The sequence below is a fragment of the Anguilla rostrata genome, chromosome 5 (genome assembly GCF_018555375.3).
Source record: "Anguilla rostrata isolate EN2019 chromosome 5, ASM1855537v3, whole genome shotgun sequence".
NCBI lineage: Eukaryota > Metazoa > Chordata > Actinopteri > Anguilliformes > Anguillidae > Anguilla > Anguilla rostrata.
In genome coordinates this window covers 5,049,603-5,070,022 of record NC_057937.1, presented here as the reverse complement: position 1 = coordinate 5,070,022, position 20,420 = coordinate 5,049,603, and the positions used below count along the sequence as shown (strand labels likewise).

At 46.0% G+C, this 20,420-nt stretch overlaps 2 protein-coding genes across 3 annotated transcripts in view; both read left to right on the top strand.

Moving 5' to 3' along the window:
* dnaaf9 (dynein axonemal assembly factor 9) overlaps window positions 1–6,384 on the top strand; it is a 37,523-nt gene extending 31,139 nt beyond the window's left edge. Inside the window, exon 37 of the mRNA XM_064334723.1 lies at window positions 358–6,384. Coding sequence (XP_064190793.1) covers window positions 358–464 — 107 coding nt within the window. The 3' untranslated portion in view covers window positions 465–6,384. The remainder of the gene's footprint in view (window positions 1–357) is intronic.
* An 8,982-nt stretch (window positions 6,385–15,366) lies between these two features.
* slc4a11 (solute carrier family 4 member 11) overlaps window positions 15,367–20,420 on the top strand; it is a 77,571-nt gene continuing 72,517 nt past the window's right edge. The window contains exon 1 of one of the 2 annotated variants that reach the window (XM_064334711.1): window positions 15,367–15,604. In XM_064334711.1, coding sequence (XP_064190781.1) covers window positions 15,544–15,604 — 61 coding nt within the window. In that variant the 5' untranslated portion in view covers window positions 15,367–15,543. The remainder of the gene's footprint in view (window positions 15,605–20,420) is intronic. The other variant, XM_064334713.1, reaches the window with a different exon arrangement.

Sequence of the window (20,420 nt, the reverse complement as noted above, 5' to 3'; positions counted from 1 at the left end):
AGGGATGGGCTTCTCCTGTCCTCAAAGCACCCTCCTTACTACAGATATCCATGGGCGCTTTCTGTTAACAAGTCGCTAATGCTAGTGTTTGATAATCAGCTGCTGTTGTAGGCATGGTAACCAGCAGTTTTATTTCAGCGAATCCGTGAACAGAAAGCTTTCAAGTGTAAGTCGTAGTTTTACCTCAATTGAAACAAAGTATAAATAAATCAAATTAAACGTTACATTTACCTAGAAAGACCTTCAGTGTTGTTTTGTGCCTAACTGTAACGGCTGTTTGGAGTTAAGCCGTTGAGGGCAGGTTTGGCTAGGCTAGCAGGCTGCTGTGTTATCTGCCTTACATGGAGACCCGTGCAGTGATGGAGCGGTTCATAGACGAGTACGTGGAAGAAGCCAACAAGGAGGTCGAGCGCTTCAACCGCGAGCTGGAGCTACAGGGACAGCCCGACCTGTTTGACCCCTAGAGGCTCCGCCCACTCCACAGGTCATCCCATCGTTTGTCTGTGAGGGATTCCAGGGAGGGGGGTGGGGGAGGGTGGGGACAAGGGTGGGGGCGGGTTGTGAGGGTCCATACCACAACGTCATGCCATCCACAGAAACCGGGGTCTCCCATTTTCCGGCGAGGGGGAGCGCCACGAGGCCACGCCGTCACGCAAGAGTCCCTGACCTAGACCTGAACCTGAACCTGAACCTGAACCCGTCCGCCACCGCAGAGAGCCAGGGCCACAGGCCTGAGCCGGGTCCTGACAAGCCCTTTTTTATGTGAATAGTGTAAATGAAGTTCCTCTCCATAGGAAGAGTACGGCTCTGACCGAAGCTCATGAGGAGCGAGTGACGTGTTCACACGTCGGATTCGGGGGTCATCGCCGCTTTTCGCCTAGCTGCACGGCTGACCGATTGGCTGCAGTTTGTTGATACCGAGCCCTTACCGAGTGGGCCGGACCAAGCTGTCTTTGGCAAAACGGTGATACGTCATTGGCCCGATCCATTTTGGTGTAAATAAGCATTTAACGGTGGCCTCAAAACTGCCGACGTGTATCATAAAGGCTCTCTGTATAGCGGTGGCATTTACAGAGTTACAGTCAACATGGAAGATGGCGAGTGGTCAGGTCAGGTCAGGTCTGGACCTCTGGTCTCGGCGGATCCAGGGAAGCCCAACGTCATCTTAGCGTGACGTGCAAAGACACAAGTTGCACACAAACATGAGTAGACATGCCAGGTTTCTGTTTTCGTTGTTCAGCCATGATAAAAACCGTTGTGCTGGGAGCACTTCCCACACGGCCACTGTACTGATGGCTCTTTTAGGTACAGCCCCAGTTCACAAAGTCAGAGCCACTCATGTCATGTCCAGACCACATGGGTTTGGTGTGGGTGCCAGAGGGTGGGGCTGGGGATGGGGAGGGGCGGGACGGAACTTGGGCGGGGGTTGGGTTGGATTGGGTTGGGTTGGGTTGAGTTGGGCTGAGTTGGGCTGGGCCAGGTTAGGCCCGGACGTAGTCAGTCCGTGGATGTTAGATTGTGCCGAACGGTGTTGTCCATGGCAGTGGTAGAAAAAGTCACGTTAGACACTTGAAACTGGTGTGTCACTCACTTATTCTATGCATGAGTAGTGCTTGTGTCCTCATATAGGAGCCTGTATGGCTGACATTAGTTATGATGACAGAAGGGGGTCATCTGTGTCCAGACAGCTGAACGCAAAAGCAAAAAAAAAAATCTAATAAAAATACAATGCAATATCCGAAACAGTGTCCTTCTAAGGCCAAACCTTCTGCAGACCCTGGATTCCCTGGTTAATTGGGAGCACTGGTGTGTTCTATCGAATGGCGGTTAGTGGCAGCGAGCAGCGACGAGGCCTCAGAGCGGACTGTAAGGTCGGATGTCACACAGAGCCGAAAGGCCTCCACACCGTCTTTGCGCGCGCGGAACAGGCCGTCCGCTGAAGTATCCCGCCTCAGCCTGTTTGACACGGTCACCCCACCGTCACTTCATCGTACCTTATGAGGTCAAGAGGTCAAGAGCGGAATCCTTTAAACTTGAAGAGAGCCAGAGAGCCACTAAGCCATTGATAGTGCCCAGGTTGTTAACATTAATAGCTCAGGTTACAACACCCCCACCTACTCCCCTTTCCCTGGGAAGTTTGAGAGTGCCAAGCTCCCCTTGGCTTAGTGAGGGAAAACTCATCTGGATCCATTATGCCAAAGACCAAGAGCGTGAACGGACAGGGAAACGATGAGTCGCCCAGAGGTCTGTACGTAAGACAACGATGTCGACTGCGAAGCACACAAGAGAGCATTAATGTACTCTGCCCCCGTGACCTCTGACCTTACAGCAGCCACGCTCTTTCAGGAATAAGGCTCGAGACGCAGACCGCAGGGACTTCAGTATTCACCCTGCTGTAAAGGGGTGTCCTCTCGCTCGACTCTTCTGGGGGGAAACTCAACTGAAGTCTCCTGTGGCTCAGGAGCCAAGCCGTGTGCTATGCTAACATAGCATAGCTGCCTATCCACTGGGTCTGGTAGTGTTATTTTCATGGTCAAAATTAACCGCAGTATTTGTAGCAGACGTGGTTAACTAGAGATTGACCTTTGGGGTGGGAGGGGTGCATGAGACCTTTCACTAAGAAGAAATACAATGGGACCCGTCTTGCAAGACAGATTAGTTGGGCCGTGATTTGTACAAAACAAAGGGGTAGTCGAATATGCGTAAAGACAGAGCCCCTCACTACTGACTCAAGGAATCGATGAGTCCAAGGGACCGTTTCCAGGTTGTGTAGTCGCTGCAAGCTCACTAGCGGTGCGTCTAAGCGTAAAGGTTCCAGGAGAAGCTGTTTGAGCTTTAAACCAGCGAAATCAAAGCAGAAGTCGGCGCCATTCGTTTTTCGAAATCCCAGTTGCGCGGCAACCAAAGATGGTTCAGCTGTAGCAGAGACACTGCTGGCCCCCCTGTCTGTATTACCTACGGAAGATGTGTTGTGTGAGCGTCTGACCAAGCCATACGCTTTAAAGGGGCGGGCCCGTGGTGGAGGGGGGGCAAAACAGGTGGTCTAGTCCCGCCTTTATCGGGCCACTGCCCCCCTGTCCCCACCAGCACGCCCCAGGGAGACGCCAGAGAGGGGTACGGCCCGCTGTTGCCCCCCCCTCAGTCAGGAGGCGAGCTCCCTGGGGCAACGCCCCAAATGCTAATCCTTAGTAACTGTACTCTGGCTGTGCACACCTCTGTGTATCCACCCTCGGAGAAACTCTTTAAGGACCAAAAAAACGAAAAATAAATTAAAACCTGGACGCCTCGTCAGCGTTGTGCGTGCCGAGGCGTCCAGCGTGGGATTTCAATTTTGGGAGGGGTGTGACCTGTGAGCTCCCCCCGTGCAGCTGAGGTAAAGCCGTGAGTCTAGAAGTCCCCGGAAGTTTCTCTGGAGCGCACGCGCTTGAGCTGTGGCTGAACCGGGCCAGTCTGGGCTGAACCGGGCTGAACCGAGCTGGACTGGGCCAAACTGATTGGTCCCCTGCTGACTTGCACGCCGTCGAAGGGCCTCGAGCCCGTCGAGCTGCTTCTCCTACGGTCCAAGAAGGGAGATCGCACGGCCAAAGCAGCGGCTCCGTTCCGTAGCGCTTTGTATCGCGAGAAACATCAGTGGGGGAGCTGCGGGTTTGAGACTCCAGGTCAATCTCAGATTGGTGCTAAATTTGCCTACCATTGGGTGGGACAGTGTTGACCCCCCTGCCCAATGTACTGGAGTCCTTAAAGGGTCCGAAGGGTTTGCAACACACAATATTTAGCTGTCATTAAGAGTACTTAATAGCACATACTATTTGCATGTGTTACGATGTCCTCACAAGGTCTGTTTAAGTCCTTACAAAATGGCCTTTCACCAAACTGGTACTGCAAAGCAGAGGAACTAAAGAATCACAACTATTTTACATATCTAATGAGAATTGAATTACCTCTACGTTGTAGAATATTTTTGTAATGCTGTGAATTGAGAAGAGAAAAAAAGAAAAAAACACTTAAACACAAGTGGCTACAGGAAATCCTGTCTTAATCCAATAAAAATATGAAAATAAAAAAAATAAACTCAACTATTTAAAGTAAGCTGAGAGAAAAAAAGTGAGGTTATTTTTTTGCTATTGTTGCTCCGGCAGTGCCTTCGAAACGGCAAAGGGAGGAACCCTAAGTGCAGGGAGCTCTATGGAGGGGGGGGGGGGACCGGAGTCACAGGCCCCCCCTCTCCCCCTCTCAAAAACAGTGTTTGGTGAAAGGAGTCTAGAGCGAGTATCGTAACCCCACCCGGGGGGGGGACGCGGCGAAACGCAGGGGTGGCTCCAGGGCCCGACCCGTGTTACCGGCGGCCGAACGGAGGGACGTGACACGGGCACGGCCAAAGAGACGAAAAACGCGATTAAAATGGAGGGGCACGGCGCGGCCAGCAGCTATCGCCCGTCCTCGTCCGAGGGCTGCCGTCGCATCGAGCCATTTTTTCGGATAAAAAAAAGCGGAGGGGTGGGGTGGGGTGGGTTATTTGGTGAAACGTTTCGTTTTCGAACGCTGCATTTGAGCGGGGCGGCCTGCCGTTGGGGCTGGGTGGCCCCCTACTCTCCGGATTGCAAAGGAGGGGGGCCCCAGTGTGGCCCTGGAGGGGTCCCACCCAAAAACTGCACCTGCGTGACCCTCCGGGCTTAATCAGATATAACCAAGCGCTGTGTATTCTATGTGTGTGGGAAGCTAGTGGTTTTGTCACTGAAGTTATAGGACAAAAACTCAATTTGGTGTCAAAGGGAATTTTTTTCTTCATTTTTTTTCTAAAGAAAATGATATATATGAATAGAGATACTCAAATGAACTCTTTTGGATAAGCTATGGTGAAAACTTAAAATGTGGAGAACTTTGTTGTTCCTTAATTTTCTGTTGTTTTTTTTAGAAGAGTGACGTAGAAGCTCAGAAGGGCCAAATTTTGGGAATGTATGCACTTTTTGACGGTTACTGAAATCTGAATTCTCTATATTTCTAACGTTTTGTAGCAGAAAAGAGGTCTTAGATTTACCTGCGGGGGGTGGGGGGCTTGTTCCCTGAGAAAATGCCTCATTTTGCCTCGCCCCTTTCTCCCTCGAATGCAACCTTTTAAAACTCCACCTCTTCGTGAAAATGGCCGCCATCACCTCGAGTGTTGAACTAAGAGCCACAGCCTTCACCTGCTTACTCTGAACTAAAGCCCTCCCTCCCCCCTGAAGCCCCTGAGTCCTGGCCAGCAGAGGAGACGGGGCGATTCCCTGCGCGGCGACCTGGCGTTCGTTCGCCACGAGCAGCGTGATCTTTGTCTACTCAGGTTTTAATCTCTGCTTTCTCTCTGTGATGTCACCTGCTCCTTTAGCCTAGGCTGTCCTCCAGTGACACGCCCCCTGGCCAGCTGCTCCACTACAAAAAAAAAACCTAACAGGGAGGGGTTAAAATTGGACAGGCCCTTGAAATGTGTGTGCGGGGAGGAGGGGGGAGGATGGTGTCGGTGGTCAGGGCAAGGCATTTCACACATCTGCCTGGTCAACAGATGATTGGCCGGTGTTGATTCGTGCTCCGCCCCTTCCTGTCGCTCTCTCTGTGGGGGGGGGGGGGGGGTAAATATTTCTGGCTGGCTGGTGTTAAGCACACGCTGGTCGTAAAGACTGTGAAACTTGTGGAAAAGCGACGCCTCCATGCTTCACTGCTCCGCGTTCCCTAAATTTCTCCGCACCCCGAGTTCACACCGCTTTCTCGCTCGCCATTGGAGATAGATTTTTCGGGGGAACAAGCCCACCTGTCCTGAGAACAATTCTACTGATTTGCACAAACCCCTCCGTCCCGTATCCCAGCTGATGTCCCACCCAGGTGGGGCCTCTATTCTGTTTAAATAGGAAGTATTAGGAAGCTCCTAAAACTGCAAAATGCTTCCCCGTGATCGATCTGCAAGGAAATAACAGACATTCAGTTAACAAAAATGCTTCTTTTCTTTTTTTAAAAAGAATTTACTTACCTCAAACACTAAATTCATAATATTTTGAACTCTAAATTTCAGACTGAAACAAGACTTTCAGGAAGATGTACTTGAAAAGTGCCAAAATGTTCATTTGTTGTTTTTATTGCTGTTCTTTTGTTTTTGTTTTGTTTGTTTTGGGTGGTGTTGATGAAATTTGAATTAATTGAAATCAGTTGAATCCTGTTTGCACAAAACTACTGTAACTTCAGTTTTTTTCTGTGACTGATGCTTTTATAATCTTATATTTATTACAGTAAGTAACCCATTAAATATATTGATATGGTTAATTCTTCTGTTTATTTTTGTATTTATCTGGTTCTCGCAACCTTTGCTTGTCTGTTTCCACGGATGTATTGCAACTAAAATAAATTTAAAAAGCAGCTCGGTCTCTTGTTTGTCTTTCAGCATTCTGTTAAATTACTCTGAACACACACACACACTCAAACCGGATCTTATAATGCAGACGTGAAAAGGTTGCAGCAGGGAACTTGGAAAGGGAGGGATTTGCTGGGGGAAATCATAAGTATTGCCCAAGATTTATTGACAGATTGTTTCCCTGTGTAATGATTAGTAAAATTAAGAGGTATATTGTCCTGTGGAATGTTTATGACTTTTTAAAATCTATTTTGATCACATACAGCAAGCAAGCAATTTACCAGGCACCTGTCTATTGATATTGCACATTGTTGTGAGATAATCGCAGTCTGTAAAATGCAGAGGGAACTATTTTAATTACTTCACATTTTTATTATATTAAACAGGGACCATGCCCATCACAACCGATAAGCCAGAGTTAGCTTTGTATCTTAATTTTCGGCTGGCGTCCCTGGGTAGGATAAACATACACGCTTCGGGTGCGATTGCATGTCATCGAGTGAGCCGACCGGATCGAGCCGCAGCAGATCTGACAGGAACTGGATCGTACACTCCCCCTGTCAAAGCAAACACCTCTGCAGCCCTAACGGTCAAACCATTGAAACGGTGCTGAGAAAAAAACTATGCAAGAAGTCTTTGGAGGAACCTGGCCACACACAGAAAAATATTTAATACATTTTGAATGCCAGAATAGTTTTTTTTTTTTTTTTTTTTTTTGGAAAAGACACATTCTACATGTCTGATTATGGTAATATGTGCCACAGCATATGCTCAAACATTTAAAGGTGATATTGGAATTAGTTATGAGTTGTACTGTAATTATGTATGAAGAGTCTCCTTCCCAGTATATCCCCTTCCTGTCTGTGACTCTCCTTCCCCATATTGTACTACAGCCTGAGGGACACAATGGCTTCTGAGGCCCGCCTCTGACATTGGCTCTTCCGCGCCTCTCCGAATCGCTGTGACGGGCCACGCACTGGGCCCCTGTCCCCCACGGCGGGCGCAGTTCAAATTGTGATGGGGGTTCCCCTGGATGCCTTTGAGTCTGAATGGGGGTCCCTGGATCATTGAAGGTAGAAAACCCCTGCTGTGATGTGTCAGTCATGGTTTGGGAACCCTGGGGGGTCATCTCCACGGTAACAGAAAGCAGCTCTATTAGGGGCATCACTAAGGAAGCTGTACCTTTAAAAATAAACATTAAACATAAACATAAACATTTCCGTTTTTTAGTTTCAAGCCAAGACTTGATACAAACTGCCAACAACTGCCGGAGAATTTTGAATGTAGTGGGTTAAACATGGAAAGTGTGTCTGTGTTTGGTGATCTTCAAGGAAAGAGGATGTTTATTTCAGTTTTTAGAGTTAGCCATGTAAACAAAATGATCATCCATTCATTTATGAATCAATTTATTTATGTGTGCACATATATAATTTTCTGATACATTTGACAAATAATACTGGATTTATTTTTTACACATTACACAACAGGAGCTGTAATGATCAATATTTTCTCTGCAAATTTGTTAAGTCTCTTGCAGTACACGTTCATTTACCTCGGTTGTGTGGCTCTTCGGAGCTGTACTTGTGGAAAAAATAAGTTTTTTGTGGCCATTGTACTATATGTCTCTTAATAGTTTGAAAAGTTCCGGGTTGCTAATTGTCCTCAACATGTTTTTTTTTTTTGTGTATGTGCTTTTGAGTGTTCAAACTCAAGGGAGAAATAAACAGTGTATCCATGGAGATGAATCAAGGCAGTGGATTGAGATTTCGGCCTTCGATGTGTGTTCTGAAATACTGATAGTTTTTCCTTGAGCGAATGTGCGTTCTCTCAATGTTGTCTCATTCACATCCACAATGGTCTGGAGAGGAACTGCTTTCTCTTTGCTTCCTGGCTTTGCGTTTTGTCTCAGAGTAAGTGTCCGTAGACCGTGAAACATAAAGGATCTTTCTTTCTTTGTCTAGCAATTGCGATTTTGTCTGAGGCCAGGGCTTATCTTGGGGCTGAATAAAAATATCCCTCGATGCAAGTTTTCATTTACCATAGTTATCTGGTTCTTATTCCCCATGAGAACCACAGACAAAACATGGACAAAACAATGGACGGGACTAAGTTCTTCACACGTCTGTATTGCGGTAAAGGAGGTATGTACTCATTTATCATATTGACCTCGTTCTGGAATGTGATACAGCCATCTGCTTAACCCCGTAAGGTGTGAGGTCACAAATATGCGACTAGAACCTTCTTAACTGAGCATTCTAATGCTTATGTAACAGTCACTGTAATGAGTTAGAGAACACTGACTTGGAATTCAGAAAAAAAAACATTCCAAAAAAACGTAGTCTTAAAAGGGTCGAGTTTAACCTTATTTAAAAAAAAGGGAAGTGGTAAGTTCTGGTTTTGTGGCATTTTTGGTCTATGACCATTTTTATATGTTTTTAAGGTGTTTATTTAAATGTATCTACTGTTCTCGTGTTACATTTAGTTTTCATTTAGTTTTTTTTTCATAAAGCAGCATTTATTATTATTTTTCTGATTGCTATATGTTTATATTTACTTATCAACTAATATCATTACATTACATTACATTACTTACAATTTGCAACGCTCTTATCCGGACGTACAACAAGTGTTACATAACAGAACAAGTATACAACCTAGAGAGTATCGTAGGAACAACGCATAGTTCACTGACCCGGTGGTTATTTAACACTACACGAAGAACAAGCAAACTTGAAAAATAAATAATAAATAATAGGTTAAGATGGGCATCACTAAGTCACCTTAACAGCTGCTAGTTAACCCTAAGTTTATCATTTACAGGGAAGATGGAAGGTGCAGCTGAAGGGTTTCAGTCGTCACTTGCTGTATTTCTCTCACCTTTTTTAATGTATTTATTTAATTTTACTAAAACGTATTCTTGTTACATAGAGGCAGATATGCAGTAGATGCCGAGACTGGGCGAATAGCTCGCCCTTGCCTGCTGATGCCCTGGTGTTCCAGTGTTCTGATGGGCGTTGCCCAGGCATGCCCTCGGGCGGCCATGTTTGCCTTCACAGTTGAAGAGCCACCAGGCCGGGCTCCCCTTTGCTTCCCCAGTGAACCGAACAGCCCCCCATCCGTGCCTTCTGAGTTTACACTTACTGCACGTTCATCTGTGGGACTGCACGAAGCCGGTGGGGATTGTTTCCATACTGGAAGGGGAGCGTACGTTTTCGGTTACCTGCTGAGAGACAAGAAAAATAAATCTTAAAATGCAGCCAGCACCGCATGAGTCTAGGTCTAAATTAGATAAGAGCGATGGGAAGATATGGCAAACCAAGAAACACCTTTTAGCAGCATGGCCTTGCTAAATTATCAAGTTACCTTATTTTCTTCTAACCGCAGGCAACTTTGCCCCCCCCCCCTCCAAGGCACTCTAAAAAGATCCTTTAATCTGAACTATGTGAAGCAGAGCTGGTAAATAACTGTTTAATAGTGCTGCGTGCGCTCGAAAGGACAAAGGCGAAGCCACTCTCTGAATGTGTGTTCAATTATCTGTGTACCCAAAAAGAAAAAAGCTCTGTGAGAGCTCTAGCACCAGAAGGCCTGCTAAGCGCATTTATAGTGAGCGCTTCCCTCGGTTTTCTTAAGAAAGGGAGAGTAAAACCTTTAAAAAAAGCAGTCTGCCTTGCACCTTATCTGGTGGTTCTCTGGCTTGCAACATCTGAACATCTTCTGGACATGTACAGACAACGTGTATGAAAGAAGTATTTCTGTTGCATTCGGAAATTCATCAACATTTTTTTGTCGTTGTTTTTGGTCATATTAGAGAGCTGGCCCAGCTGAAGGTCAACCGAATAAAGAAATGAACTGCTTTTATGTTATGCGGAGCATTTTGAGCTGGTGAAGGATGTCAGTGTTTTACAGTGAGGAGTGAGGGGTGTTATCTTACTATCAAGTGGCCTTAAGTGCGATTGTGCGTTGTCTGGTTTCGCCATCAGAGCACACCTCTGTTCCTAGTGCTGCGTTAATTGAAAGGACCCCTAGACCTCAGTTTATCCTCCCGCCCAATGGGCCCTGGATGCTTACATCTGGCCCTCAATGTCAGAGGCACTGCTTTCAGAACGCACATGGAAGGCCGAAGTTTCATACTGTTTTCGGGATCTGTTTCTTTGTTGAAATCTCAATCCACTGCCTCGATTCATCTCCATGGATACGCTGCTTATTCATCGTTGGTTTGTTTGAGTGATCAGTGTCCCTGATTGGCCCCCGGGTCACGCTCGCTTGGTCCCTCCAGCGTAACTCGGTTCCTCATTGGACGGAACAGGATGAAAGCTCGCCCCTCTAGGGCCGGACTTGATGATCCCCGGGCCGCTGTGTGTCTGCGGCGTCTGGCCTGCCGCGTAGGTGTGACGAGCGTCAGGATGATATCTCTCAGCGTCCGACGCGTGAAAGTCCCTGATCCCGAGCTCCTGCTGAGGAGGAAGAGCAGTTTTTCCCCCCACCTTCACTGACTCAGAATGAGGTGGCACTGTGTCAAGCGGGGTTGTCTCAACCCTCGTATTATTTTTCGGGTCAATTTGACCCCGTTGGGTGTTTGACATCTCTTGAAACCCAGTTAACTTTAGTTATTCATCTTGATGCTAGATTGGTTTGATTCAATAGGATATATGAAATGGGCATAATGCTGTTTTCAAAAAAAATCCTGTACCAACTTTGAATACTGATGTGTTGTGTGCGGTCATTTTGACCCCAGGCCCTGTAGGTGTATAAAATGTAATTAAATATTCTACCTCATAATCTCTGATTTTTATATGGGTGATTCAGGAGGCACTTTCCCATACATCCTTCTGACATTCACTCACCCTAGGCTCTAAAATGAAACGTTTATCGTAGATTTTTAACATTCAGAGATAAAAATTCCAGTCATTTGGGGGACTTTAATGAGGTGACACGCATGAAGTATGAAAGTTTTTCATTACAAAACGGTTTAAAATGTTGGGGTCAATTTGTCCCCGCGCATAAAAGGCACCATAAAATTTCCAAACTGAACCGCTTCAGTGTGTTTTGGCGATTAGTACCAGGTTTGTACAATGCACAGGTTGGTGTTACACGTGGTGTCGACAACGAAGCAGTTAATTATTAGTGAAATTGCAGAAACTCCACAGGCTTTTTTTTTTTGTTTGTTTTTTGTCACTTAAAGGCAATCTTGTTTTTGTTCTTCCTTGCATTGTCCATTATTCATTTATATACAGATTCAGCTACTCCCGTGGAAGCAGTGTGATAATGAGAAGATTTGGGAGGGGGGGGGGGGGGAGAGACAGAAGAAACGATTCCCTGCAGGCAAATTAAACATTACTCAGGAGTCCAGACTTCATTTCCACCTTCTAGAGGAGTGCTTTCTGTGCAAAGGCAGGACGAGGGAGTGTCTTAAAATTTTAAATCACCATAGAAATAACAATCTATCATCAGGACCCCCGGGACGGCGGGTGTTCCGGGAGGTGGCAGACGGACTCAAACCCAAAATCCTTTCTCAGCGGCGCTCCCGAAAGAAATGATTAGTATTGATTTGGTGGCGGTGACGGGGTGGGTGTCCCTGATGAATGTTTCACGGCGTTGAGAAAAAAAAAAATGTCCGTCCGCTAATAACAGAGGAAGAAATAGAGGCTTCGCTGCCAGGGTGGGCCGAGATGCACAGAGACAGAGTTCCCAACCTGGATTCCTTCTCAGGGGCCAAAATAAGGAGAGCTGTCTGTCTGGAATAGAACCCTAACACTGTACACACACCACACACACACAGTCTCCACAAAACCTCACACGCACACACACAGATCACACAGAGCTACACGCGCGCACATATTCTCTTGCAAAACCACACAAACACACACACACACACACTGTGCCCACCCTAAACCACACTCACACACACACACACACTGCCCACCCTAAACCACACGCACTCACACACACACTCACACACTCACACACACACTCGCGCAGGTTCAGGGTCACAGCGGCCCCGCCCTGCCCGTCTCTTGTTATGGTTTTCAGCGCTCTCTTTCCGTGCGGCTGCACTCCAGGGCCTTCGGGAACACCGCCGTGTTTTGGCTTCGCCGCTCGCCGCTCGCCGTTTCCGGCCAAAACAAGCGGCCGTCCCGCACCTCTGCCGCTCGCCCTCTAAAACGCTCGCCGTTTCCCCCCTCCCCCATTGTCACAGGCGCTGCTTTTTCGGTTTGCGGGGGACAGCCGAATTCAAAAGCAGACGGATAAAACCGGGATGAACAAACAGCACGCACTCGCGGCGCGCTGAGCCCCCCGTCCCAAGCCCTGTCCTCTGCCAGGTTAGAGCATATCTACACTTGCACCGTCCTCCTCGGACCGGGATACTCTGTGCTCGCTTCAAACAGCGAAAAACACACACGGGCCGCTAGACACAGCTTTAGCAGATTACGGGATTAGCCGATGGGGGTTTTTTTATTTTTAACGGCTAAAATTGGCCCCCCCCCCTGGCTAAAAGCGCCGCCATGCCGCGATGGGTCCCCGAAACCCAGAATGAACCCACAGGCCGCGCCGGCGCCAGTGGCGAATGCGATTAGGCTCCGCCTCCTGTGGGGGCGGAGCCTAATTGCTCGTACCATCGGCAGGGTGCTCCCTCCTCTCTATTGGCAAAGAAGCGCAACCAATTTGATTGGCTACTAGCAGCAAGGCACAGTTGCCTTTATCTATATATTCAGGCCCAAATGTATTAGTGTATTAGTTCACTCCAATGCTGATGCAGGATTCTTGATGATACTGGAATGGTGTTGACAGGGGTGTAGTTAGGAATTCTGGGCACCCTGAAAGAATATTGTTCAGGATACCCCCCCCCCCTTTTTTTTTTATATAAAAGAAATTAAATTTTTTTAGGTGTGGGGCCCGAGATTCATCACCCTCCTTTCACCCCACTGGCGACGATTCTGGGTGTAGGAAATGGAGGCGAACAAACATAAAAACAGTCTGCTTTGCTCAGGAACGCTCCTTTCGAAAAGACAGGAAACAGGAAGAAGTCCAGAAATTCGATCAGCTGTAGCTGCAAGTGAGCACCACTAGTCCTGATAAATTATACAATCTTCATGTGTATCTTTCTGATTTACCTCATTTAAATGATGTAGCACTACTGTACAATCAATATGTGTCCTGAGTTGTTTCACGCCAGGGCTAAGTGCATTGGCAGTATGTAGCTACCCTACACACCTTCCTCCTCTTGGTTGTCAGAAAAGGTGGACCAGATTTATGCCAAGGCGCAACTTGCCAAAACCAAATCACTCTCATGACAATGACTTGTAAATCCTTGTTTAGAAAATGTTGTTAGAAGAAGACAGATTAAAAACTCGAAACTGGTTGGATTTCCTGTTGTCATGTTTACTGTAGAGGAGGCTGTCTCCAGTTTGCAGTCCTTCTGCACGCTAATCTGCACAGCTGACACCACATATTACATCATCTAGCCTGCTGCAGAGCCGCGGTTTCTTTGCCAGGTATCAAGAGCCGATCGAGCGAAGAGCTTTGATAAAATGCTCAATTTGTACAGCGCACTGCAGAGTAAAAAAATAATAATTCTTTAATCATACAACAGGCCGCTGGTGTTTTATTCTCACTTTGCATGAAATGTACATTTTGAGTCAAGTTTAGCAAGCTTGGTAATTGCACGAGCAATCAGGAAATGACTTCACCGATGTGCCAGCTGCACTTGTCGTGTGTAACCGATCTTGTTTTTGCTGAGCTCAAGCCTCACTTGTCGAGCACGTGACCTCACGGTGCTGCGATCTAAACTGCAGGTGGCTTTCTGAAGTGACCAACGACCAGACATGTACTTTGGTATATCAAATGCCAGTTCATTCTGATGACTCATGACGTTGTGTTTGATGATGTTAAATAATAAGAACAAAACAATAGTAAGTATTATTATGTTTATTATCAAACACAATGTCATGAGTCATCGAAATGAACTGGCCATTGATATACAGTGTTACCAAAGCAGCTCTCTAATAATAATAATAGTAATTATTATTATTGTTGTTGTCGATGTTGTCATTTAATACAGTCTATTGTATTATGTTCCGGATATGCGTGTGTATCCATTGTATGTTGAACGCTTTTATGGAAAACATTTGCATATCTGAAACTGCCCATCAAATATCACTGCGTTGGAGCGCGCGGCACCAAAGCGCAGCAAATTCCCCCTCAACCTATACCCCCCCACCCACCACCTTCCAGTGAGGGGCTCCACGCCTAATTTGACTGAGGGTCCCGGGGCTTCTGATGCCTGCTCTGTCCAGTCCACGGGACCCTCGCTCTCAGTCTAGCAGCGAAACTGGCGAATTGGGGGCAAGCAGAGGAGGAAGGAAGCTCAGACTTTTGACAGAAGAACTGAGGTCTGGACGCGGATAGAACAGGAACTACGCTCCTGTCGCACGGAGGAGAGGGACGAGATACAAACAATGGGCTTCAAGCTGAGTCAGGAAAAAAACAACTTTTTCAGCAGCGATGCTGTTTATGCCAGCGTTTACATCGACAAATGTTGTTTGCGCTAAAGTTGCGCTGTAGCTACTGTTAAGGCGATACACAATGTCTTCAAACATGTGTCCATACCAAGTGTGCAAAATAAAAGGGAAAATTGAGATAGGAGGTGGGTCAAAGGTTTATGGAGATGCATTGCCATCATGTCAAACCTTTATGCATTAACACATCCTGCAGTTCGAGAGAACTTCTGCCCTCACTAACCTGTAATATACAAAGATTTGTTAAGACGCGGCATAACGTTTAGAATGTTAATAATTAGCCTCAATGAAAGCTCTCAATGTCTTGTCTTGCCCTTCGGTATAACGGGTCAGAACTGGCCGGCCGAGGGGCGTAGCTCTCCCCAGAGAAACACGCCGTCACTTTCTCATCTTTCCTCGAGAAACGGGACAGGGGCGCCGCGATTGGCTGAGAGAAAGTTTCCATTGTTTTAAAACTACATATGAGCGCGTGCTGTCAGCAACACCTGCGGGGACTGAACATCCTTGAGCACTTCGTCGCCAGCGGGTCGCAAGGGGGGCTTCGCGGTCAATTCGGGAGTTACAACATTTAACAACAAATGTAACCTTTTTTAAAATATTTTTTTTAAAACTTCCTTTTCTGGACAAACATAAATAATTCAAGTGGAAATGAAGACCGAAAAAGAAGCGGGCGATATGACCGGAGTGACAGTGAATCATTTCGCAGAAGGTAGAACATTTTTCTGTGTTGAATCGTTCATTCTCTTAGTTACTTTCAAACGTTACATTTTCTTATATTTTGCCACGTAGTGGTGTTGAATCTTCTAAGTGTTCCATGGAAACTCCAATCTTACTAAACTTCAACCAAGTAGTCTACGCCTAGAAGGCTTAGCAATAATGTTAGCACGGATTCCTTCCGAAACGTTGTCTTATGTTTAGGCTAAGTTTAGCTTTTTTTATTCAAGTTGATACATTAACCGAAAATAGCGAGAGAGAAAAATAACTATTGAAGAAAAAGAAAAATGTACTTACAGCAATGTCTGGTAAGTTTATAAACTATTGAAATGCGGCTATTTGCATGGCTGTAAGCCTGCAAGTTTCCTTCCCCGACCCCCCTCGACCCCCTCCCGTGAACGCTACTTTTAGCATGTCAAAGGACCCCCGTTGAGTTCTTCCCATTCAACTTCTAAAAAATATGTTACCTCGAATTGCCGTGATGTGTGTTCATGTTTTCATTTCAGTTCTACTTGACTTGACTTGTCTTCAGTGGCTGCAAACTATGCATCTATGCGATTCACGCAGAATATTTTAATAAGAGTGGTAGCTTTTATGTCTGGGTGTCCCGGCGACCGTTTACCCTCCTTCTCTCCGTGAAAAACGTGAGGAAAGTGAAGACATTTAGTCGTTTCGAATGTATTATTTGTTATTTTTGTCTCATCCAGGGTGCTGTAGTTAACTTTTTATTTATACAAGAAGATATGAATTACAGAGATTAAATTTTAAGGTGCTGCTCAGACCTACAGAGGCTATGGCCCATTTGACAATCAGTGTCTGAGCAGAAGCCACAGGCTTTAAAACACTAAACCGTGCCGCCACCTATTTTGAAGAGCTTTTCACACTAGAAAAGGAAATCCTGATCGAACCATCTTCACACAGTAAAATGTCCAGTGTTAATTCAACTCTGTAATAGTCGATAACTTCAGGTCTCACTCTGGAATGTGCAGCCCATCCAGAATTCAAAGCCAAACTGCACTGAGCTGCAATGAGCGCTGCTTGTTGTGAAACGACTGAATAACCTCCTGCTTGCTGGTACTTCACAGTGCTATTTGAGCTTAGGGAGTAAAACGCACGATTGTCATGTAAACCTGTTAACTCGTCGCAGCTGAGCTGCATTCAGAGACCGATGGCCACACTGGCAGGGATATTGTCACCCCAAAGACGATAGCCTTGCACTGATAGGGGGACTATCACAAAATCTAAATGAACAGCGTGTTGCATGTTCTCTGCAGAACTGACGCTGAGTCTGCCCCCAAATTCGCACCATCCCAGCCTCTCCGGTTCGTCCCGACCTTTTCGCCCGTGTCCCAGGCATGGGGGGGGGAGTTTTCTGCGGGTGCGCTAAATTGTTTATTTGTTTTGTGCCCTCCCCCTGTCAGGATTGATTTACACGAGCTCACAAAATGAAAAATGAAACAAAATACAAAAAGCGATTAGAAGCCTATGTATGGACAAATTTTTTATGTATTCTTTGCAAACGTACTATGCATCTATATGTCGTTGGTATACTGCTGAAACAGTTTAGATTGAGTATCTGTCTTGATGTATACTTTTTATAGCACCTTTCTCACACCCAAGGTCACTTTGAGGAGCATTTAACTATGCGCACATACACATAAACTAAAGAGAAAAATATACATTATATGTATGTACAATATACATCACCTGACGAAGACCAAAATGGTCGAAACGTTGTCACTGCTCATGGATTTTAGTCAAATAAGTCACTTGGGAGCATAATAGCAGTGCTGTTATTATTTTCTTATTTTGCATTATTCTTTTTTTTTTTTTTTTTTTTTTACCAGGCACCTGCGCTAAATATTGTATGTTCGCATGCCTCTATTATAATAACAAAAAATATACAGTAACACATGGTATGAGTAGTGGAGTTTATACATAGCGGAGTTTGCGTGTTCTCCCCGTGTTCACGTGCGTTTCCTGTGGGTGCTCTGGCTTCCTCCCCCTGTCCAAAGCCTTGTGGCCCATGGTCGCCGGATGAAAGTTAGCCTCCCTGACTGACCTCTGACACATTTACCAAAAAGTTATTTTATAAACGTGCAACCACCCTGTCAAATAAACAAATCGGAATCAAATCTTAAAATATGCACACACACACACATATATTTAAATACACTTAAAGCATTACTATGATCAGTGGAGTTGAGCTGGCAGTTATTGTGACCGAATCGGTGTTGCATGAAGAGGTGAGGTTTGTTTTTTAATTAAAAAATGTGAATGAGGAAACGGTACTACGAGTTACTACAGTCGCAGAGAGGTGTTGAGCAAGAGCGTTTCAAAGCCTGAACACCGTGCCACTGAGGGAACTGCTCTCTGTAGTGGAAAATCTGCTCTCTGAGACACAAGCGGACCGGCGCCAGAACGCCCGAGGGTGTGAAAATGGCGGGTCGAACACGTGCGTGTGCGTTCGCCTTCAGCGAGAGACGGCTTCTCTTTGGACCTTAAAAACAAACAAAAACAAAACAACAACAAAAAAAGAAAAAACCTTTCCTGGAATGTGTCTAAAGGCCGGATCTAGATTCCACTACAGATAGTCCCGCACAGGGAGAGGATGCCCTGGGTCCTGGGGGGGGGGGGCGTGATTGTAGAAGAGAGGAAATGTGAAAGTCATGGTCCTTGGGCTGGGGGGGGGGGTGCTGGGGGGCACTAGTGTTCCAGTTTTTTTCTGGATGATGTCATTCAGGATTGCATCAAGCTTTTACACAACGCCGCTTACAGAGTGTACTATTGAATGGTGCAAAGTGCCAGAATCATAGCAATAAAAAGGCAGAAGGTGGCGTTGAAGTGAATGTGGTGCTAAAGTGAATGAGTATACCGTTTACTGGGGATGGTTGTGTGTGACAAAAAAGCTGCACTGTGGAGAAAGAGGCCGGTGGCCATTTTGTAACTACATGTGATGCAAAAGATGTTAATGAACACAGAATTGTTCTCAAAATGGCTGTATTGATCCCTGAAAAGTGGCATTTATTTTAACAGCACAAGTACCTGCAGCCTGTTGGTTGCTGACAACGTTCACAACTAATTTACCACCAAATGTTTTTTTTTTCTGGGTAATTTTTCTGGGGCTTTCAGGACTACATCTACCAAGAAGCCACCTTGGAATCTGCAGTCCTATGAGTGGGAGCCTGTGGCTTCTCGACAGCGTATCCCAGCATTGCTAACATTGAGCAGAACAGCGCTGACGTTTTGGTGTTAACAGCAAGCAAATGGTAAATGGTAAATGGACTGCATTAATAGCGTTATCCAAGCGCTACAATGATGCTTCATTCGCCAGAGCAGTTAGGTTAGTGTCTTGCTCAAGACATCGACACGCCAGCACGGGTTTGACTGGAACCTCCGATGCCAGACATCGTCTTACCTCTGACTATGCGCCCAACAAATCAGAAAGTTACAAGCAAACCTGAAAGGTTAATAACTGTTCTGACATGATGGTGCATGTAATCGAAATTGGAAAGCTGCTATTGCCATTAGCAGTTTGTAAATGTGCACATTTCAGCTTTTCCAAAGTGTACAACATTTATCAATTTTGTTGTATAATGGAGCTGCAAGGACTTGTTTTATCCCCTGAGAGAAAAAAAGTTAATGGGTTTTTTCTTGTTGAGATAATGCAAGTACCTTGGATGACATAAGCATGTTGCAAAGAAAATATTTTCAAAAATATAATTTGTTTTATTTTTTATTGAATGTCCCTTGTAGTGTAGGTTTCAGTATGGCAGAATATATGGCTTCTTTCGAGATTCAGACCGATGGCTTGTGTCCCCTACAGGCGAAAAAAGGAATTGCAGGGTCTGTGGGAGGTTAAACAAGGTCACACAGTCCCCTTCTGTGCAAGCTGACGCCTGGGCTTTTAAATCGCCTGACCCGAAAATCTGCGCCCTGTAGCATCTGTGCTATCAGTCTGCAGATGTCTCTCCCCTCCGGTCTGAGCTCAAGATGTCTGCCCAAACCTTCCGCCCCCACCACCCCCCAACCCCCCTGAGGACAAGATCACACTTAAGCAGGTTTAATGCTGGGGGGGTGTGAAGTGAACCCCCCCTTCCCACCACCCCCCCCACCTCACGCGGTGAAGTGAAAATCCTGCGATGTTCGGCAGAAATGCAGTTAGAGTGGCACAGCGTGTGCGGCGGTTCTATCTGTGAGAAGCTGCACTCACAAAATCAGCCCTCCCTGCTCTGCTCTGCTCTGCTCTGCTTGGCAAAAATGGATGGAGACCACAGCCATTTCCCATCATTCCTCTTACAGACATGGCATATACTGAAAACATATTTATTTGAGCTATGTCATCAAGGTACAATCAAGGACAAATAGACAATGTTTTGTATAATCATCATTTTTGGAATGCACTGCTGTGAAAGACATGGCTGGGCGGTCATGTTGGGAGGAGGAATTTTACATGCCGACAGCAGGGGGCGCTGTTGAAGGCCTGATTGGCTACAGTGGAGTATCGTCACGTTCGTTCACAGTCCCGTGAAACTCAGTCTGTAAAGTATTTAAGTTTTCCTGAAAGATCCTGTAAAAACAAAAAATGTTCCCCTCCCATTTTCCTAACAGCCTTTAAGTTCACCCTGCAGGTTTGTTTCAGGTCTGTTGGTAACCTGGATGGGGAAACGTAAGCTATGGCGGGAGGTAGGAGATGCTACCGTTAGCTCGCGATCGTGAGCGCACACCTGCTGAGCGTGTGCAAGCAGCCTGCCTGTGCTTGCCCAAGCATTTTTTTGGTTATTCATTAATTCTCATTAAGCAAACGATTT